General features: G+C 33.1%; 2 protein-coding genes across 2 annotated transcripts; both read right to left on the bottom strand.

Moving 5' to 3' along the window:
* Positions 1–791: 791 nt before the first annotated feature.
* LOC127731951 (uncharacterized) lies at positions 792–13,440 on the bottom strand. Its single transcript, XM_052240890.1, has 5 exons — positions 13,083–13,440; positions 12,649–12,721; positions 5,035–5,108; positions 2,279–2,357; positions 792–1,008 (listed from the first exon to the last, which is right to left on the bottom strand). Exons 1-5 carry the CDS (start codon positions 13,319–13,321, stop codon positions 913–915), a joined length of 561 nt encoding a protein of 186 aa, XP_052096850.1. The 5' UTR covers positions 13,322–13,440; the 3' UTR covers positions 792–912.
* A 509-nt stretch (positions 13,441–13,949) lies between these two features.
* Positions 13,950–15,902, bottom strand: LOC127731903 (uncharacterized). The gene has a single exon (XM_052240749.1). The coding sequence runs from the start codon at positions 15,900–15,902 to the stop codon at positions 13,950–13,952; it is 1,953 nt and encodes a 650-aa protein (XP_052096709.1).
* Positions 15,903–16,176: the final 274 nt, after the last annotated feature.

The following is a 16,176-nucleotide window of genomic DNA, read 5'->3' as shown; positions in this document are numbered from 1 at the left end:
TGTTGTTATCCAATCACAAAACTCGACACATATGTAATCCGTAATATATATATCTATGCTACGGTGTCACTACCAAACTTATAACAAACAAGAAAAATAAATTTTTCTAAGATTATAAAAAAAAGTTTTCAGCAGTAACAATATTGCATGCATTAAAAACCTATTAATTTAAATGCGTTTGAAACACTTCCCATGCAACATTTTTTTTTGAATCATTTTCAATACTACAATAACATTTTGAAAACATTTCTCATTCTACAATATATTTTTTGTTGGCGTCTTTGCCACATTTATTTGTATGTTTGTTGGTAGTTTTATAGTCATTTGTTTTGTGTGTATGTTTATAATGGATCCTACTTATTGTTACACTATTGTGCTTGTTTTGGTTGCACACCCAATTTTGTCAATATAACGGAACTATTAACAATTATGATACAAATAGGAGGTTAAGCTAGCTAAAAAACCTGGTTTTATAAAACGCTTGATTTTGTTAGTTTTTATTGGCTTACACTTTTTACACTAACTTTATATATTTTGGTATTTCTAAACAACGAATATCAAACATTCATACAGAAATTCTCCAGAAATAAACCAAACAAACCGAAAACCTATATACTATTTTTGATAATAGCAACATAGAAACAAACAAAATAAATCGCCAGAAAAGCATAGAAACGCACAGAATTATAAACTGAAAGAAAGTTTCAAAATGAGTTTTTTTGTTTTTATAAAAGCTTTATTCCGTAACTCATAATACAATTTAACAAAATTTGCATTACATATAGGACGCAACGAGTAAAATTTTGAAATACGTTACATATTATGATCTGTATAAAGCCTATATGTTTTTTTATTCAATCATAAAAAAAGTCTGTAAAATTGTTTTCACGCGTTTTCAGTACATGACACTTGTCAAACATAAACACCACGTAAAGACATCTCATATCTTGTTGTCTCCTTTGTCTCTGAGAGCTTGATATGTAAGAATTTATTCATCATTGGTTCAACCTAAAAATAAAAAAAAATGTTTGAAGAAAATTAAAAACCAAACTTGACAAACAACGAAACAGAACTAAACAAAATAAAGACTTCAAAAAAACAAGCAAAATTACTGATACAAAATGGTCTTGCAGATTGGTAAACAGATTGTGCGATTTAATTTCACGTAAATCACGGATGCTTCTTAATCGATTAACGAGATCTGAACATCTATAAAATACTGTTACCTTAATTATTACCCTACAAGATTTTAACAAAACTTATACAGTAACACTTAAGTTTTCTTCCAGCATTTTTTCTGTAGCATAATACATACGGGTATACCGCAGGTGCTCCGAACGGTTTAGCATATTCTGCTCCGGATGTAGCACCCGTCGTGTTGTGACCATATTAAAAAGTCTTTTTTCTGTGAAGATCTTATCTTGAAAAACTATTTATGTAAATCAATTCTTATATGTGATTAAGTACTCTTAAAATTGTCAATTTTTCATGTTTTAGTGACTGTTATTGAATTAGAATCCCTTTAAAAAGTTAACAAGTGTTATATGGTAATCAACGTGTACAGAATTTTATTAGATTATTCACCCAAGCATAGCGTACGAATTAAATTATATCATAATTTCTTAACAGCTGTAACAATATGATATTTTCCCCCTTGTTTTGAATTCATAAAGAGAAACAATTCATAAATTATTATTTACCTAGGAACATACGCAAAAGTTTAAAAAGGTATTGAGGAAATCGACTCCACATCAAAACTAATTATTTTTTCATCTGATGGGAAATTTACAGGAGTGGAGGTAGCTGACTTAAACAGCATGAATAATGTCCACTATTTATTTAAATCTTCTGGCCAAACCTTATTTCAAATGAACATCTCCTTGAAATGACTGTGTTCTGAAAGAAATTCGACAGAGGCGCTTCAGATGGCTGGGGCATGTTCTCAGGATTCCTGTATCCAATATCACCAGGATAGCTCTTAGATGGACGCCCAAGGGGAAGAGACCAAGAGGAAGACCCAAAACCACCTGGCGTCGACCGATTGAAGCAGAACTGAAGGAGCTTGACATGACCTGGGGAGAAGCCGAAACAAAGGCTAAAGACAGAGTTGGATGGCGAAATCTTGTGGCGACCTTATGCTCCGCCAGGAGCTAAGAGGATAGGTAGGTAGGTATTTATTTACAGATCTCCTATGGTTTGCTTTCATAATTTTATCTCAGACTTGCAATCTGGTGTGGTGACTCAATTTTTTTTTATTCAATTCTCTTATTTTACTTACCGAAAGTGTTTTCAATACACTTTGTCCTGAATCTGGGCCTTTGTTTAACTGTTGTGCTTGGCTCTCGATCTGATCAGACCTGTAATGCAAATTTAAAACAGATTTTACTGCACACTGTTGATCTTTATCAATAATAATTAAATTGAAGTTGCTTTAAAGTCGGAATGCACGAAGTGTAGATTTCAGCAGGTAGGTTTTTTTTTTTATATAAGGTGGCTTCCTCACATTATAGTAGCATCCGAAACACTTTCGGAATCTGAAAGGGATATTAGCCACGATGTAGAAAGAATAAGCTAGCAAAAGTAATTTTTTGTTATGTTCCAAACATTTATAGAAAGCTAATATTGAACAATGGCTCTTTATAAGCTGCCAATCTTGTCAAAATAATCTCCACATCTTGACAAACTATACAATAAATCGAACTCATCAAATTCGTATGGGTGCTATAAACAGTTTCATAAGAATTAGGGGTTATTCCCCGACTAAAAATAGCCAAGGAGGAAAATCCCTTTTTTATTTTCTAATTGGTGAAAACGTATAATGTTTTTTGTATTTGATTGTAAAATTTAGTTAATTAGCTTTCAATTAGAACAGGTTGAATCATTCAAATAATTTTAGAAATTAGATTAAATACACATGTCTTAAGGGGAGATAACACTATTTTTTTGGGTAGTAAAAATTGAAAACTTATTTGTAGCTACTGTAGCAGGCAAACGTACCCTGAAGCGAGAATGTTTTAAAAGGCCGGGTAAAAATCTATGAAACTCATACAGTTTTAATTATCTTAAATGTGACTGTATCAGGTCTACATGAGTATGCAGGTTTTTCAAGTTCAGATTGGGTATTTTTTTTGTTAATTTTCTTTGGCTGAAACTTTTTATTATGTTAAAATTGCACTTTATTTTTATTTCATTAGAGCAAATTCTGATTCCAGTCATATCTAGTTTTATACAAGTATCTTTATTACCAATACCACCACTAAGGGTATCTTATGCATGGTCCCTCAAAATATGACGTCATAGAAAAAAACTTTTGATTGCACCCTTAGCATTTGGCCTTTTAATTCACTCAGTCGAAGATGATTGCGCATGTGCAGGTCATGTTTATTGATCGAAAAGAATATATTTGCAAAAGTGAAACTGTGGTTAAATGGGGGAAAAAAAACTTACGTTGACTGATTTCACCCACAAGGAAACCCCCCACTTCTTCAGGTTACAGGTCAAACGGTGATGTACATTTTTTTATTATCTTGATACGATATCAAACGAACAAACATCATTTTGCTATTGCACGTGCTATTTATATTTAATTGTTTATTTTCATATATTTGCATTTATATCAGGATCACATGCATATCAACTATTCTCGGAGGTGATCTCGATTGTCAATAAGACAGTTCAGTCCAAAAATTATTTCAAGTATTATTCATTTTATCCTATGGAATTTATTTAATCCTTATATGCAGATTAGTATGTTATAAATCAAATTTTAGTCAATTCGGCAGCAAACGCCCTTCGATAGAGAATAAATTAGATATAAAAACATACCCCTTTAGAAAAAAAACAAAAAAACAAAAAAAAACAAACTTTAAAAATATTGCAACAGAAAACAAAAGCAAACGTCATATTAAAACATATACAGAGAAAACATCATCATCAAAATAAAAGAAGAATAGAAATGAATAAAACGATAGCTTCTTCATAAAACTCATGGAATAGTATAACAAAATCATATGTTTTGACAAGTAGTTTTTTTTTTTAATTTCGAAATCTGTTCTTAGTTTAACAGCACATTAATATAAAACATGGAAATATAACTAAACCCTCCAGGGAAAGTTGATAGTGACAACCAATGATTTGGACCAAGTGTACGTGGTAAAAAAAAATTTATAGTGTTAACCGAGCTTTATAATGTCAATTATATCAAACTTTTAAATTCAATGGGCTATGGCTGTGGGGGCGGGGTCACATAATCTTAATGAAAATAAGATGTTTCAATCATTATTCAGCTTATCGCAGATTTACAATAGGTGGTTTCCCTTAATCCGACTAAATCACATTTTTTGTTGACGCCGTCGGGGCACATATCGAAACAAAAGGAAACAAAACGTTCCATAACTTAAAAAAAACAACAAAAGTTTAAGTTTGGTAATTTTTATAAATCAACTGTTTGCAAAAGTATGAATTATTCAAAATACTAAGGATTTTTTCATCCCAGGCACAGATTACCTTAGCCGTAATTTGCACAACTTTTTGGAATTTTGGGTCCTCAATGCTCTTCAACTTTTTGCTTGTTTGGCTTTCTAACTAAGTTGATCTGAGCGTCACTGATGAGTCTTATGAAGATGAAACGCGCGTCTGGCGTATTAAATTATAAGCCTGGTACCTTTGATAACTATTTACACCACTGGGTCGATGCCACTGGTGGACGTTGCGTCCCTGAGGGTATCACCAAACCAGTAGTTAGCACTTCGGTGTTGACATGAATATTACATAAATGGTCATCTTTATAAATTAACTGTTTGCAAAAGTATGAATTATTCGAAATACTAAGGATTTTTTTTTATCCCAGGCATAGATTACTTTCGACGTATTTGGCACAACTTTTTGGAATTTTGGGTCCGCAATGCTCTTCAACTTTATACTTGTTTGGCTTTCTAACTATTTTGATCTGAGCGCCACTGATGAGTCTTATGTAGACGAAACGCGCGTCTGGCGTATCAAATTATAAGCCTGGTACCTTTGATAACTATTTACCTAGAGATAAAAGATGATGATTCTTCCGTATCTATGCCATTGCCATTTGGTAATTTTACTTTCGTTGATTTCACCTAAAATAAAAAGACAGTGTCTTAAAAATAAAACCCAAAAGTGAACACGACAAAACGTCTCTTTGACTTTTCTAATGATGACTGCATTTTATGTAAATAGTCTGTACGATCTATATTTTACTAGTTATAATATGCACTAATTAGGTCTTTCCACTTTTTTTTTTACCTATTGTATTTGTTCTGATTATTATTATTTTCTTCCGCCAAATTTTGTTCTCGCGTAAAATTTTTGTTTCGCAATATGTCGCTAAGATATTTCTTATAAAGTATCATACAGTTTATGCGCTTTTTATTTTCACCCATACTAAGCCGAACAATTTTCTTTGTAAGGGTTATCTCCCCGAACACTGTTTTCCTTGTGACTACATCTCCTCCGTAACCGTAAAAGAAAGCGACAATTTTTTTTAATAAAATTGCTCGTTATATCCTTCGCATGATTTGTCTTATTTGACCGAAGCGATATGAACACTCCATATGAGAGTTATTTCCCCTTATGTATTTGATATAAGTGATATGCATTTCTATCTTGTAAACCATAAGTGATAGAGACCTAGGATCTTTTGATTTGAGGTCCTTGGTAAAAAAAAATGAAAATTAGGTCAAGGTCAAAGGTCAATGTCATATTCTAAATTTAGATTTTTGCTTATTTTTACTTATTTCCAAAAACCGTATAAGATATCGACTAATTAGTTTTACTAAACTGTTAGTTGCAACATGACGTAACACGTAAATTTTGATTGCAAGGGTACGTTGGACGTAAAAGGAAGTTTTCTCCCCTCTTGTATTTAAAAATACACGTATGGTGATATAACTCATTAACCAAATATAATAAAGACCTATAGTCTTTTGATTTGAGGTCCTTGGTTTATGACCTTGAAATTGATCTCAAGGTCATAGCTTAATTTGACGTTCTAGATTTTGACCTTTACTTTTACCTTATATGTATACATGATAAAGCCATGAATCTTTTTGCAAGAGGTTTCAAACCATTTAACCTTGAAAAAAACAACCGGAAGTGACCTTGTGTAAACTGGAAGTAGCTATTTTTTGTTCTTTATTGATATAAAAGTATATAGAACCAGATATTTTTGGAATCAGTGTCAAGTAAATATTCAATTAGTATCGGAAATAACATTTTTTAAACCGGAAGTAACAAATTATTTCCCTTATTTAAAAAAATATTGTATAGAAACCATATATTTTCGGAATCAGCGTACAATAAGCTATCATTTGACGTTTGAAATGACATTTTAAACCTAAATTTACTTCTTTCATATTAAAATACATGTTTTTTTGGTGGAAAGACCTCCAATTGTTCTCTGAACAATTGGTTTTTAAAATTTTTTTTTCTTCTTCCGCCACTTTTATTTCTTGCGTATAAATTTTGTTTCGCAAGATGTCGCTTAGATGTTTGGTATATAATATCGAATAGTTTATGCGCCTTTGAAATTCATCCTGCGTAACCGAATACTTTTCTTTGTAGGAGTTATCTCCCCGAACACTGTTTTCCTTGTGACTGCATCTCCTCCGTAACCGTATGAGAAAGCGACAAATTTATTTTATAAAATTGCTCGTTATATCCTTCGCTTGATTTGTTCAATTTTGACCGAAGCCATACGCACACTCCATATGAGAGTTATTTCCCCTTATGCATTTGATATAAGTGATATGCATATCTATCTTGTAAACCATTAGATAGAGACCTAGGATCTTTTGGTTTGAGGTCCTTGGTAAAAAAAAAGAAAATAAGGTTAAGGTCAGAGTTCCAGGTCATATTTTAAATTTTGATTTTTGCTTATTTTCAATTCTTTTCAAAAACCGTATAAGATATTGACAACATATCTTTACTAAATTGTAAGTTGCGACATGTCGTAACACATACATTTTGGTTGAAAGGGTACACTAACATTAAATTGGAGTTTTTTCCCCTCTTATATTAAAAATTAGGCATATAGTGATATAACTCATTAACCATGTATAATTAAGACCTATGGTCTTTTGATTTGAAGCCCTTGGTTTATGACCTTGAAATTGAGCTCAAGGTCATTGGTGAATTTGACGTTCTAGATATTGACCTTTGCTTTTACCTCATATGTATACATGATAAAGCCATGGGACTTTTTGCATAACGTTGCAAGCCACTGGACCATGGAAAAGCCAACTGGAAGTGACCATGTGTAAACCGGAAGTAGCTATTTTTTGTACTTATTAAATGTAAAAGTATATTGAACCATGTATTTTTGGAATCAGTTTCAAGTAAACTATAAAAAAAAAACCGGAAGTGACATTTTTCAAACCCTTATTTAGAAAACAATGTATAGAAACCATATATTTTTAGAATCAGTGTACAATAAGCTATCATTTGACGCTGGATATGATATTTTAATAGTTCTATATCAAAATTGATCTTTATGGGTGGAAAGACCTTCAATGGTTCTCTGAACAATTGGTTTTTAATTATATACAAGTATCACTGATAATGAAGTCAAGGTTAGATGAGTCCTGCCAGAGAGGCATTTTAACCTTACATTTTTTTTATACACCAGATATAATTGACCCATTGCTTATAATATACTAGATATGAACCGTTGGTTTTCCCGTTTGAATGGTTTTACACTAGTAATTTTTGGGGCCCTTTATAGCTTGCTGTTCGGTGTGAGCCAACGCTCCGTGTTGAAGACCGTACTTTGACCTATAATGGTTTACTTTTATAAATTTTGACTTCCATGGAGAGTTGTCTCATTGGCACTCATACCACATCTTCTTATATCTAATAACCATTAAAACATTGAGTTACGACCCTTAAAAATGATGTCAAGTTAAAGTGAACTGACATGTCTGGTTTGCCTTTTTGTTAGACCGTGTTCTGCTTTGTATCGATCTAATGGGTTAATCCCTTTTCAATTGTTTTCAATTCTGTATATACCTATCGAAAATCAGGAGCCTGTAGTTAATTTGTTATCGTTGGTTCGTGTCTGTCATATTTGTTTTTATGCAAATTGTTTTGTTATACATTAGGTCGTTAGCTTTCGCAATTGAATTGTTTCATATTATTCATGTCCAGGAACTATATAGCTGACTATACAATATTAGTTTTTCTCATTGTTGAAGGCCGTACAGTTGCTATAATTGCTTACATCCACTTTATTTGAACTTTGGGGATAGTTGTCTCATTGGCAATCATACCTCATCTCCTTATTTTCATATATAAAAATAGGAAGATCTGGTATGATCGCCAATGAGACAACCCTGAATTAGAGACCAAATAACACATAAATTAACAACTATAGGTCACCGTACGGCCTTCAACAATGTACACCTGACAGTCATTCCATACACTTAATCCATTGCTAATAGTATTTGCAAACGTGCCTCTCCACGAAAATTGAACTTGACTAATGAAATAAAGATCAAGGTCAGATGAATCTTGCCCGACGGACATGCATGCACACAATGTTGTTATTCCTTACACCAGATATAGTTTTAATCCACGGTGACCATGCTTAATCATGTTGATATGTTCATTAACATTGACACTGATGAACGACTTCAAAGCAGAAAGTATGACACACTAACCATTTTTTTCGGCAATTGCATATCCTCTGTTCCATCCTATTGTTTTTCTATGTCTCAATCAGAATAATACGTTACGCACATGCATAACACTATACTGGCATTCGTATCAGGGGTGTGTTAATTACACAAAAGCTGCATCAAAGGAATTAAGACTGAAATCGACACCCTCAGGCAAAGTTGACCTTAGATGAATTTGGCTATTGGTTTTAGGTATTTTTGTCAAATAGCTCTTCAACTGTTTCGGTACTTATACATCCCTCGGATTTCAAATGTTTGGCATTGAGCGTTCCTGATGAAGGTAAATCCAGAAAAGCGCTTCGGACGCATGAAATTATTAAACGTGTAGTTTTCAATTTTTTGATACGTTTTAAACATCAGCATGATCGGTATACTACTACTGCCTTTATTTACGGTCACCACCCTAAGTGTTTCGGTCACCACCCTTAGTGGTTGATCGAAACGAGGAGTCTGTGTCTCAACTCTATTGTTGACATGTGTTGCCTGTATTCAATCATTAGATTGCATATGTTTTTACACCGATTATGTCCTATTCCAAAACTTTTTCATTTTGATTAAGGTTGGAAACGCGTGACGGTTGTGGCATACACATCCCGTCATTGTGTTATTGTGCTATGGTAAATTTGTGTATTCTTGTCTTTAATTTTTGCTAATGTGCTTTGTCTATATGCCTTTTTTGTGCTTCTTTGTTACATATTTGTTTGTTTTTATAGTGATTAAGATTATAACACAATGTTGACTGCTGTACCCCTATTTTTGACATTTTTACCTATTGTGTCTGTTTGTTTTGTTCAAACATCGTTGTCAATATTTATGAAATTCGATGCGACTGTCATACAAGTGAGAGGTTTAACTAGCTATAAAACCAGGTTTAATCCACCATTTTCTACATAAGAAAATGCCTGTAGCAAGTAAGGAATATGACAGTTGTTATCCTTTCGTTTGATGTGTTTGAGTTTTTGATTTTGCCATTTGATTAGGGAATTTCCTTTTTGAATTTTCCTCGGAGTTCAGTATTTTTGTGATTTAACTTTTTATCCATAGACACGTACCCGGTTTCTTGCCGTCTGCAGTTAATGCGAATCACTCAGTTTTTGTTTGTTACCTTGATTGGTATCTTCGAAATCGATCTGTGAGACTTAAACATCGGTAAAAAAAAACAACAAGTGAAAATGTGAGCTACTGCTCACTTATGATACCCCGGCCCAAATATTTCGGTAAACAGGGAGTTGTTGAGTGATGAATCTGAAAACGCATCAAACGGTATAGCTGACTTATATAAACCCTGAAACCAAATTTCAGAAATCCTTGTATTGTAGTTCCTGAGAAAAATGTGACGAAAATTTTCAACTTGGCTGCTCATGTGTAAATTGATGTAAGTGTTCGGTAAACAGGAAGTTGTTAAGTGATGAATCTGAAAATGCATCACACGGTAAAGCTGTCTTATATAAACCCTGAAACAAAATTTCCGAAATCCTTGTAATGTAGTTCCTGAGAAAGATGCGACGACAAATATTCATGAAACGGACGAACGAACTGACGGATGGACAGACTGACAGAGGTAAAACAGCATACCCCCACTTTTTTGAAGCGGGGGTATAAAAACACCAGCTGAACCTTGAAAATGTCAGACGGAAACATATTCACATAAAACATCTGTTCTCAAAATAGAGGCGAAAGATACCAATGGGACATTCACACTCATAAGACGACATTAAACTGACAACACCATGGCTAAAAAAAAAGACAAACAAATAACAGTTCATAATAGAACACAAGATAGAAAACGAAAGACTGAAAAACAGGAACCCGACCAAAAATGGGGTGATCTCATGTGCTTCGGAAGGGTAAGCAGACCCTGCTCCACATGTGGCACCCGTCGTGTTGCTCATGTTCGTACAAATCAGGTGAAGTGGACTGGATTGTAGTGACGACATTTGGAACATATCCGGTGTCATCTGTGAAATGAATATTTCTTAACGGTCAACAAGCTCGTGATGGAGTCCGTAAAATTCACGATTTGAGGTATCCAGGTTACTACCTTTGAAATATGAAGCTTCGTACAAATAGTTAATGCAGTCGCCAGAATCAGCATTCCTTTGTCTTGCATTCTGTGAAATTTGTCGCAGACGAAACTGAAACAAAACAAAACAATCGGCACAAAACAAAACAATTCAAATATTGACAAAAATGAGGAAAAAAAAAAAAAAAAAAAAAAAAACCAACACAGCCACATACACAAATACGGTTTTGCTTATCGAAGTAGTCTTGATTATTTCTGTCAGGAACGCATTTAACTGGATTGAGGAAAAATATTTTTATTTATACTTATATATTATTATATTTCGTATTTGGAAAAAAGTTAGATTCTAAAAGGATAAAACTTTGAATTGAGATGACACACTAATTAAATGCCTTTGATACTTAGCTAAATATTCAAATTCATGGTTAACTCATCGTCCTATTGAAATATAATGCTAACGCGAATATTAGAATCAGGACATCCCGACTTGTATTCGAAGTTTTTCCGAGAGATATTATATTGGAAATTAAATAATAGCTACCGGTCTGGACTTATATCAGGTCATGGTTTTTGGCTATTTGACATGGTTATGATTTTTCTTCCACTCGACTAATTGATTGACCCTTTGGTTTTCCACCTCTATTTTCTCAGCTTCCTTTAGCATCATGTCACGATAGAAATTTCAAAAATATTTTCTTATAAACTGAGCAGTTTTTTCATCAGGAAAAATTGACAACTTAGTTGCTGAATCTTTGTGGGCACAGTACAATGTTCCGAGTAGCAAGTCACTTTAACCACTGATTTTTCTGTACGTTCTTTTTTTTTTATCGTTTTCCATTTCCAAGAGCTGTAACATTTGGAAACATTGCTTATCACGTCCGTCAAAATTGCAATACAGGAATCGTTGTAATCATTGGTTATGGAAACGGACTCTCTACCAAAAAGTACGCCCATTAAAGACAGACTAAGGGTATAATGGAAACTAAAAAGTTATTCAGTGAAAAACGCCATTAAAACACGTAAAAATTAAACAGTATTCCATTTTATTTCTACCTAAACGCCTCCATAAGTACAAAATCGTCCAATATATGTTGCATAGGAGAAGCGAAAGATACCAAAATGGATACTAGTATCTAAACCAAAAGTATAAAACAAACAGACAACGCCATGGCAATATAAAACCAAAAACGATCATAAGACAAACATTAATATACAAAACACATTACAGAAAACCTAAGACTGAGCAACACGAACAACATTAAAAACTGTAGTGATTTCAAGTGCTCTGGAAAGGTAGGATAACTCATCAAATATAACAGACTTTTAATTTTGTAAGCTCGAAGCCATTTCGTTCCCGCAGTTCTCATCAATGACGCACGGATAAAAAAAGTTAAAAGGGCAAATAAAGAACGAAGTTGAAGAGCATGAAGTTAAGCAGATCATGCTTTACATGCGCATTTGTCGCGTTACTTTTATAAAAAAAAACAGATGCAACTAGTTCTAGGCTAGGCAAGATCGACTTAACAAGAACTTATTGGCCAAGTTTCAACATCTTAAATCCTTCGAAATTACTTTATTGGTATAATATACTCGCGTCTGACATCATAGTAACCAAACGTCTATATTTCTAAACGAGGTCAAAACGTTGCAATTGGTCTGCACATATCTATTTTTTTATTTTTTATTGTGAACTTATCCTTTCACTTACAAACTTTATACATACCGTTTCAGACCTAATTCAGTTTAAATACATTTTAAGTAGGCCGAGTTGATACACCAAAAAACTCGTTCACAATTTCGTCGTAAAGGATTAAATTGTGAATATGTCTTTAATTCACAATTCTTTCCCATCTTATAGATTGTACTGATATTGTGTCAGATTCGTTGCTTTAAAAACTTAAATAAATCCCTATTTTATCTTACCAGTTGTGTAGTCTTTACATCTGGTCCTGAATACCTGACTTCCAACGATTTTGATGGGAATTTGATTTGATCTCTGCAAAATTAAAATTGAAAACAGCGTTTACTCAGTATAATACCTTAGCACTATTTGGAAAATCGTTCGGAATATTTGGTCCTCAATACCCTTCAACTTCGTATTTTTTTACCCTTTTAACTTTTTTTATTCGAGCGTCACTGACGATACTTGTGTAGACGAAACGCGCGTCTGGCGTACATAGTTTTAATACTGGCTCTATGAAGAATTTATTATACAGCCAAACCCTAAAATGAAATGCATGTAGATGTAACCTAATTCTTTAATTTAATTCATCTTTGTTTTTTTAAAATGCCTTTACCTAGATGTTTAACTAAACTCTCAGAAAAGGAAATAATAATTATAAAATAAGTTGTTGTACCTCGAATTAGGGACATCTAACGGAAATGAAAGATGACCTCTTGTTTTTTTCATTGCTCTGTGTTGTTTTGCACATGAATTGCATAATGGTTTTCGGTCTTTGCAATCTAAACAACATACTGCGGCTGTGATGTATTTTTTCCACAATATACAGGGGGAACAGTATATTGTCATCGTCGTTATACCCATGACTTTGTGCTTATATAAATCATTATAACTTTCTACTTGATGGAAATTCATGCAATCTCTACACAGCAGTTCATCACAAGTTTTACAAACATATAATGCCTTCTTTTCTGTATTTTGAAAAAGGCATGGCTCACACAACTTGTCTAACTTGTCGCCATTTATCTCATCTGAATCTGGAAATGAACATATTGATTATCAATCTGTTTTGCTGAAGTAAACACCTGATTGAAATGACAAACTTTAAGGTAAATGTGAATAATACAAAAAATAGTAGAAAATCAAGACAAAATTACTTAATTTGGGCTTTCTTTATTTTGTGCAAGACGATGATTGCATGTTTGATTGCTTATTTATTATTTGATATGTTAGACTCAGATCGACGTCCAGTCTCTAATCGACGTCCGTTCCTCAAATCGACGTCCAAATCTGACGTCACGTTCTCAAATCAGTGTCCAATATTTTAACCCTCTAATCGACGTCCAATGTGACTTCATGAATCACAAAAACGACGTCTGATCAATGAGAGTTTATCTCATCGCGATGTCTATAAATTTCATTGAATCATTTTTTTTTAAATGATCTTTGTTTATATTATCTATATCGTTTTGTCTTTTTGTGAAGTAGCTTACATAAACTATAACTATTTTCTTATATCTTTATCAAACTAAAAGGACAAACATCAGAAAATGACAATAAGACAATCATCGACATCATTGTTACTTTTACATGTACAGGCATACATTACAAGGACATCATTGTTACTTTTACATGTACAGGCATACATTACAAGGACATCATTGTTACTTTTACATGTACAGGCATACATTACAAGGACATCATTGTTACTTTTACATGTACAGGCATACATTACAAGGACATCATTGTTACTTTTACATGTACAGGCATACATTACAAGGACATCATTGTTACTTTTACATGTACAGGCATACATTACAAGGACATCATTGTTACTTTTACATGTACAGGCATACATTACAAGGACATCATTGTTACTTTTACATGTACAGGCATACATTACAAGGACATCATTGTTACTTTTACATGTACAGGCATACATTACAAGGACATCATTGTTACTTTTACATGTACAGGCATACATTACAAGGACATCATTGTTACTTTTACATGTACAGGCATACATTACAAGGACATCATTGTTACTTTTACATGTACAGGCATACATTACAAGGACATCATTGTTACTTTTACATGTACAGGCATACATTACAAGGACATCATTGTTACTTTTACATGTACAGGCATACATTACAAGGACATCATTGTTACTTTTACATGTACAGGCATACATTACAAGGACATCATTGTTACTTTTACATGTACAGGCATACATTACAAGGACATCATTGTTACTTTTACATGTACAGGCATACATTACAAGGACATCATTGTTACTTTTACATGTACAGGCATACATTACAAGGACATCATTGTTACTTTTACATGTACAGGCATACATTACAAGGACATCATTGTTACTTTTACATGTACAGGCATACATTACAAGGACATCATTGTTACTTTTACATGTACAGGCATACATTACAAGGACATCATTGTTACTTTTACATGTACAGGCATACATTACAAGGACATCATTGTTACTTTTACATGTACAGGCATACATTACAAGGACATCATTGTTACTTTTACATGTACAGGCATACATTACAAGGACATCATTGTTACTTTTACATGTACAGGCATACATTACAAGGACATCATTGTTACTTTTACATGTACAGGCATACATTACAAGGACATCATTGTTACTTTTACATGTACAGGCATACATTACAAGGACATCATTGTTACTTTTACATGTACAGGCATACATTACAAGGACATCATTGTTACTTTTACATGTACAGGCATACATTACAAGGACATCATTGTTACTTTTACATGTACAGGCATACATTACAAGGACATCATTGTTACTTTTACATGTACAGGCATACATTACAAGGACATCATTGTTACTTTTACATGTACAGGCATACATTACAAGGACATCATTGTTACTTTTACATGTACAGGCATACATTACAAGGACATCATTGTTACTTTTACATGTACAGGCATACATTACAAGGACATCATTGTTACTTTTACATGTACAGGCATACATTACAAGGACATCATTGTTACTTTTACATGTACAGGCATACATTACAAGGACATCATTGTTACTTTTACATGTACAGGCATACATTACAAGGACATCATTGTTACTTTTACATGTACAGGCATACATTACAAGGACATCATTGTTACTTTTACATGTACAGGCATACATTACAAGGACATCATTGTTACTTTTACATGTACAGGCATACATTACAAGGACATCATTGTTACTTTTACATGTACAGGCATACATTACAAGGACATCATTGTTACTTTTACATGTACAGGCATACATTACAAGGACATCATTGTTACTTTTACATGTACAGGCATACATTACAAGGACATCATTGTTACTTTTACATGTACAGGCATACATTACAAGGACATCATTGTTACTTTTACATGTACAGGCATACATTACAAGGACATCATTGTTACTTTTACATGTACAGGCATACATTACAAGGACATCATTCGTAAATATGAATCAACATCCAGACACCTTATACGTTCAAGTATTTCACATCCCATTTTTGTATGGTAATATTCTATACAAAGCACAAAAATGGCGACATTAACCTCAAAAGCTAACCAAACCTTATAGAGACTTATTCAGAAGGGAGTTGTCAGTTAATTAAAGATGGCATATTGAGGTATTAATATTGATTCCGTCATAGGGTCTTTGAATAGGAAATAAACACATTTATTCTAAAACCAGTTATTTGAATGATACG

Source organism: Mytilus californianus, unplaced genomic scaffold (genome assembly GCF_021869535.1).
Source record: "Mytilus californianus isolate M0D057914Y unplaced genomic scaffold, xbMytCali1.0.p SCAF_21, whole genome shotgun sequence".
NCBI classification, from domain to species: domain Eukaryota; kingdom Metazoa; phylum Mollusca; class Bivalvia; order Mytilida; family Mytilidae; genus Mytilus; species Mytilus californianus.
Note: the sequence above shows the minus strand (reverse complement) of the source record. Positions and strands in the feature narration are given on the sequence as shown.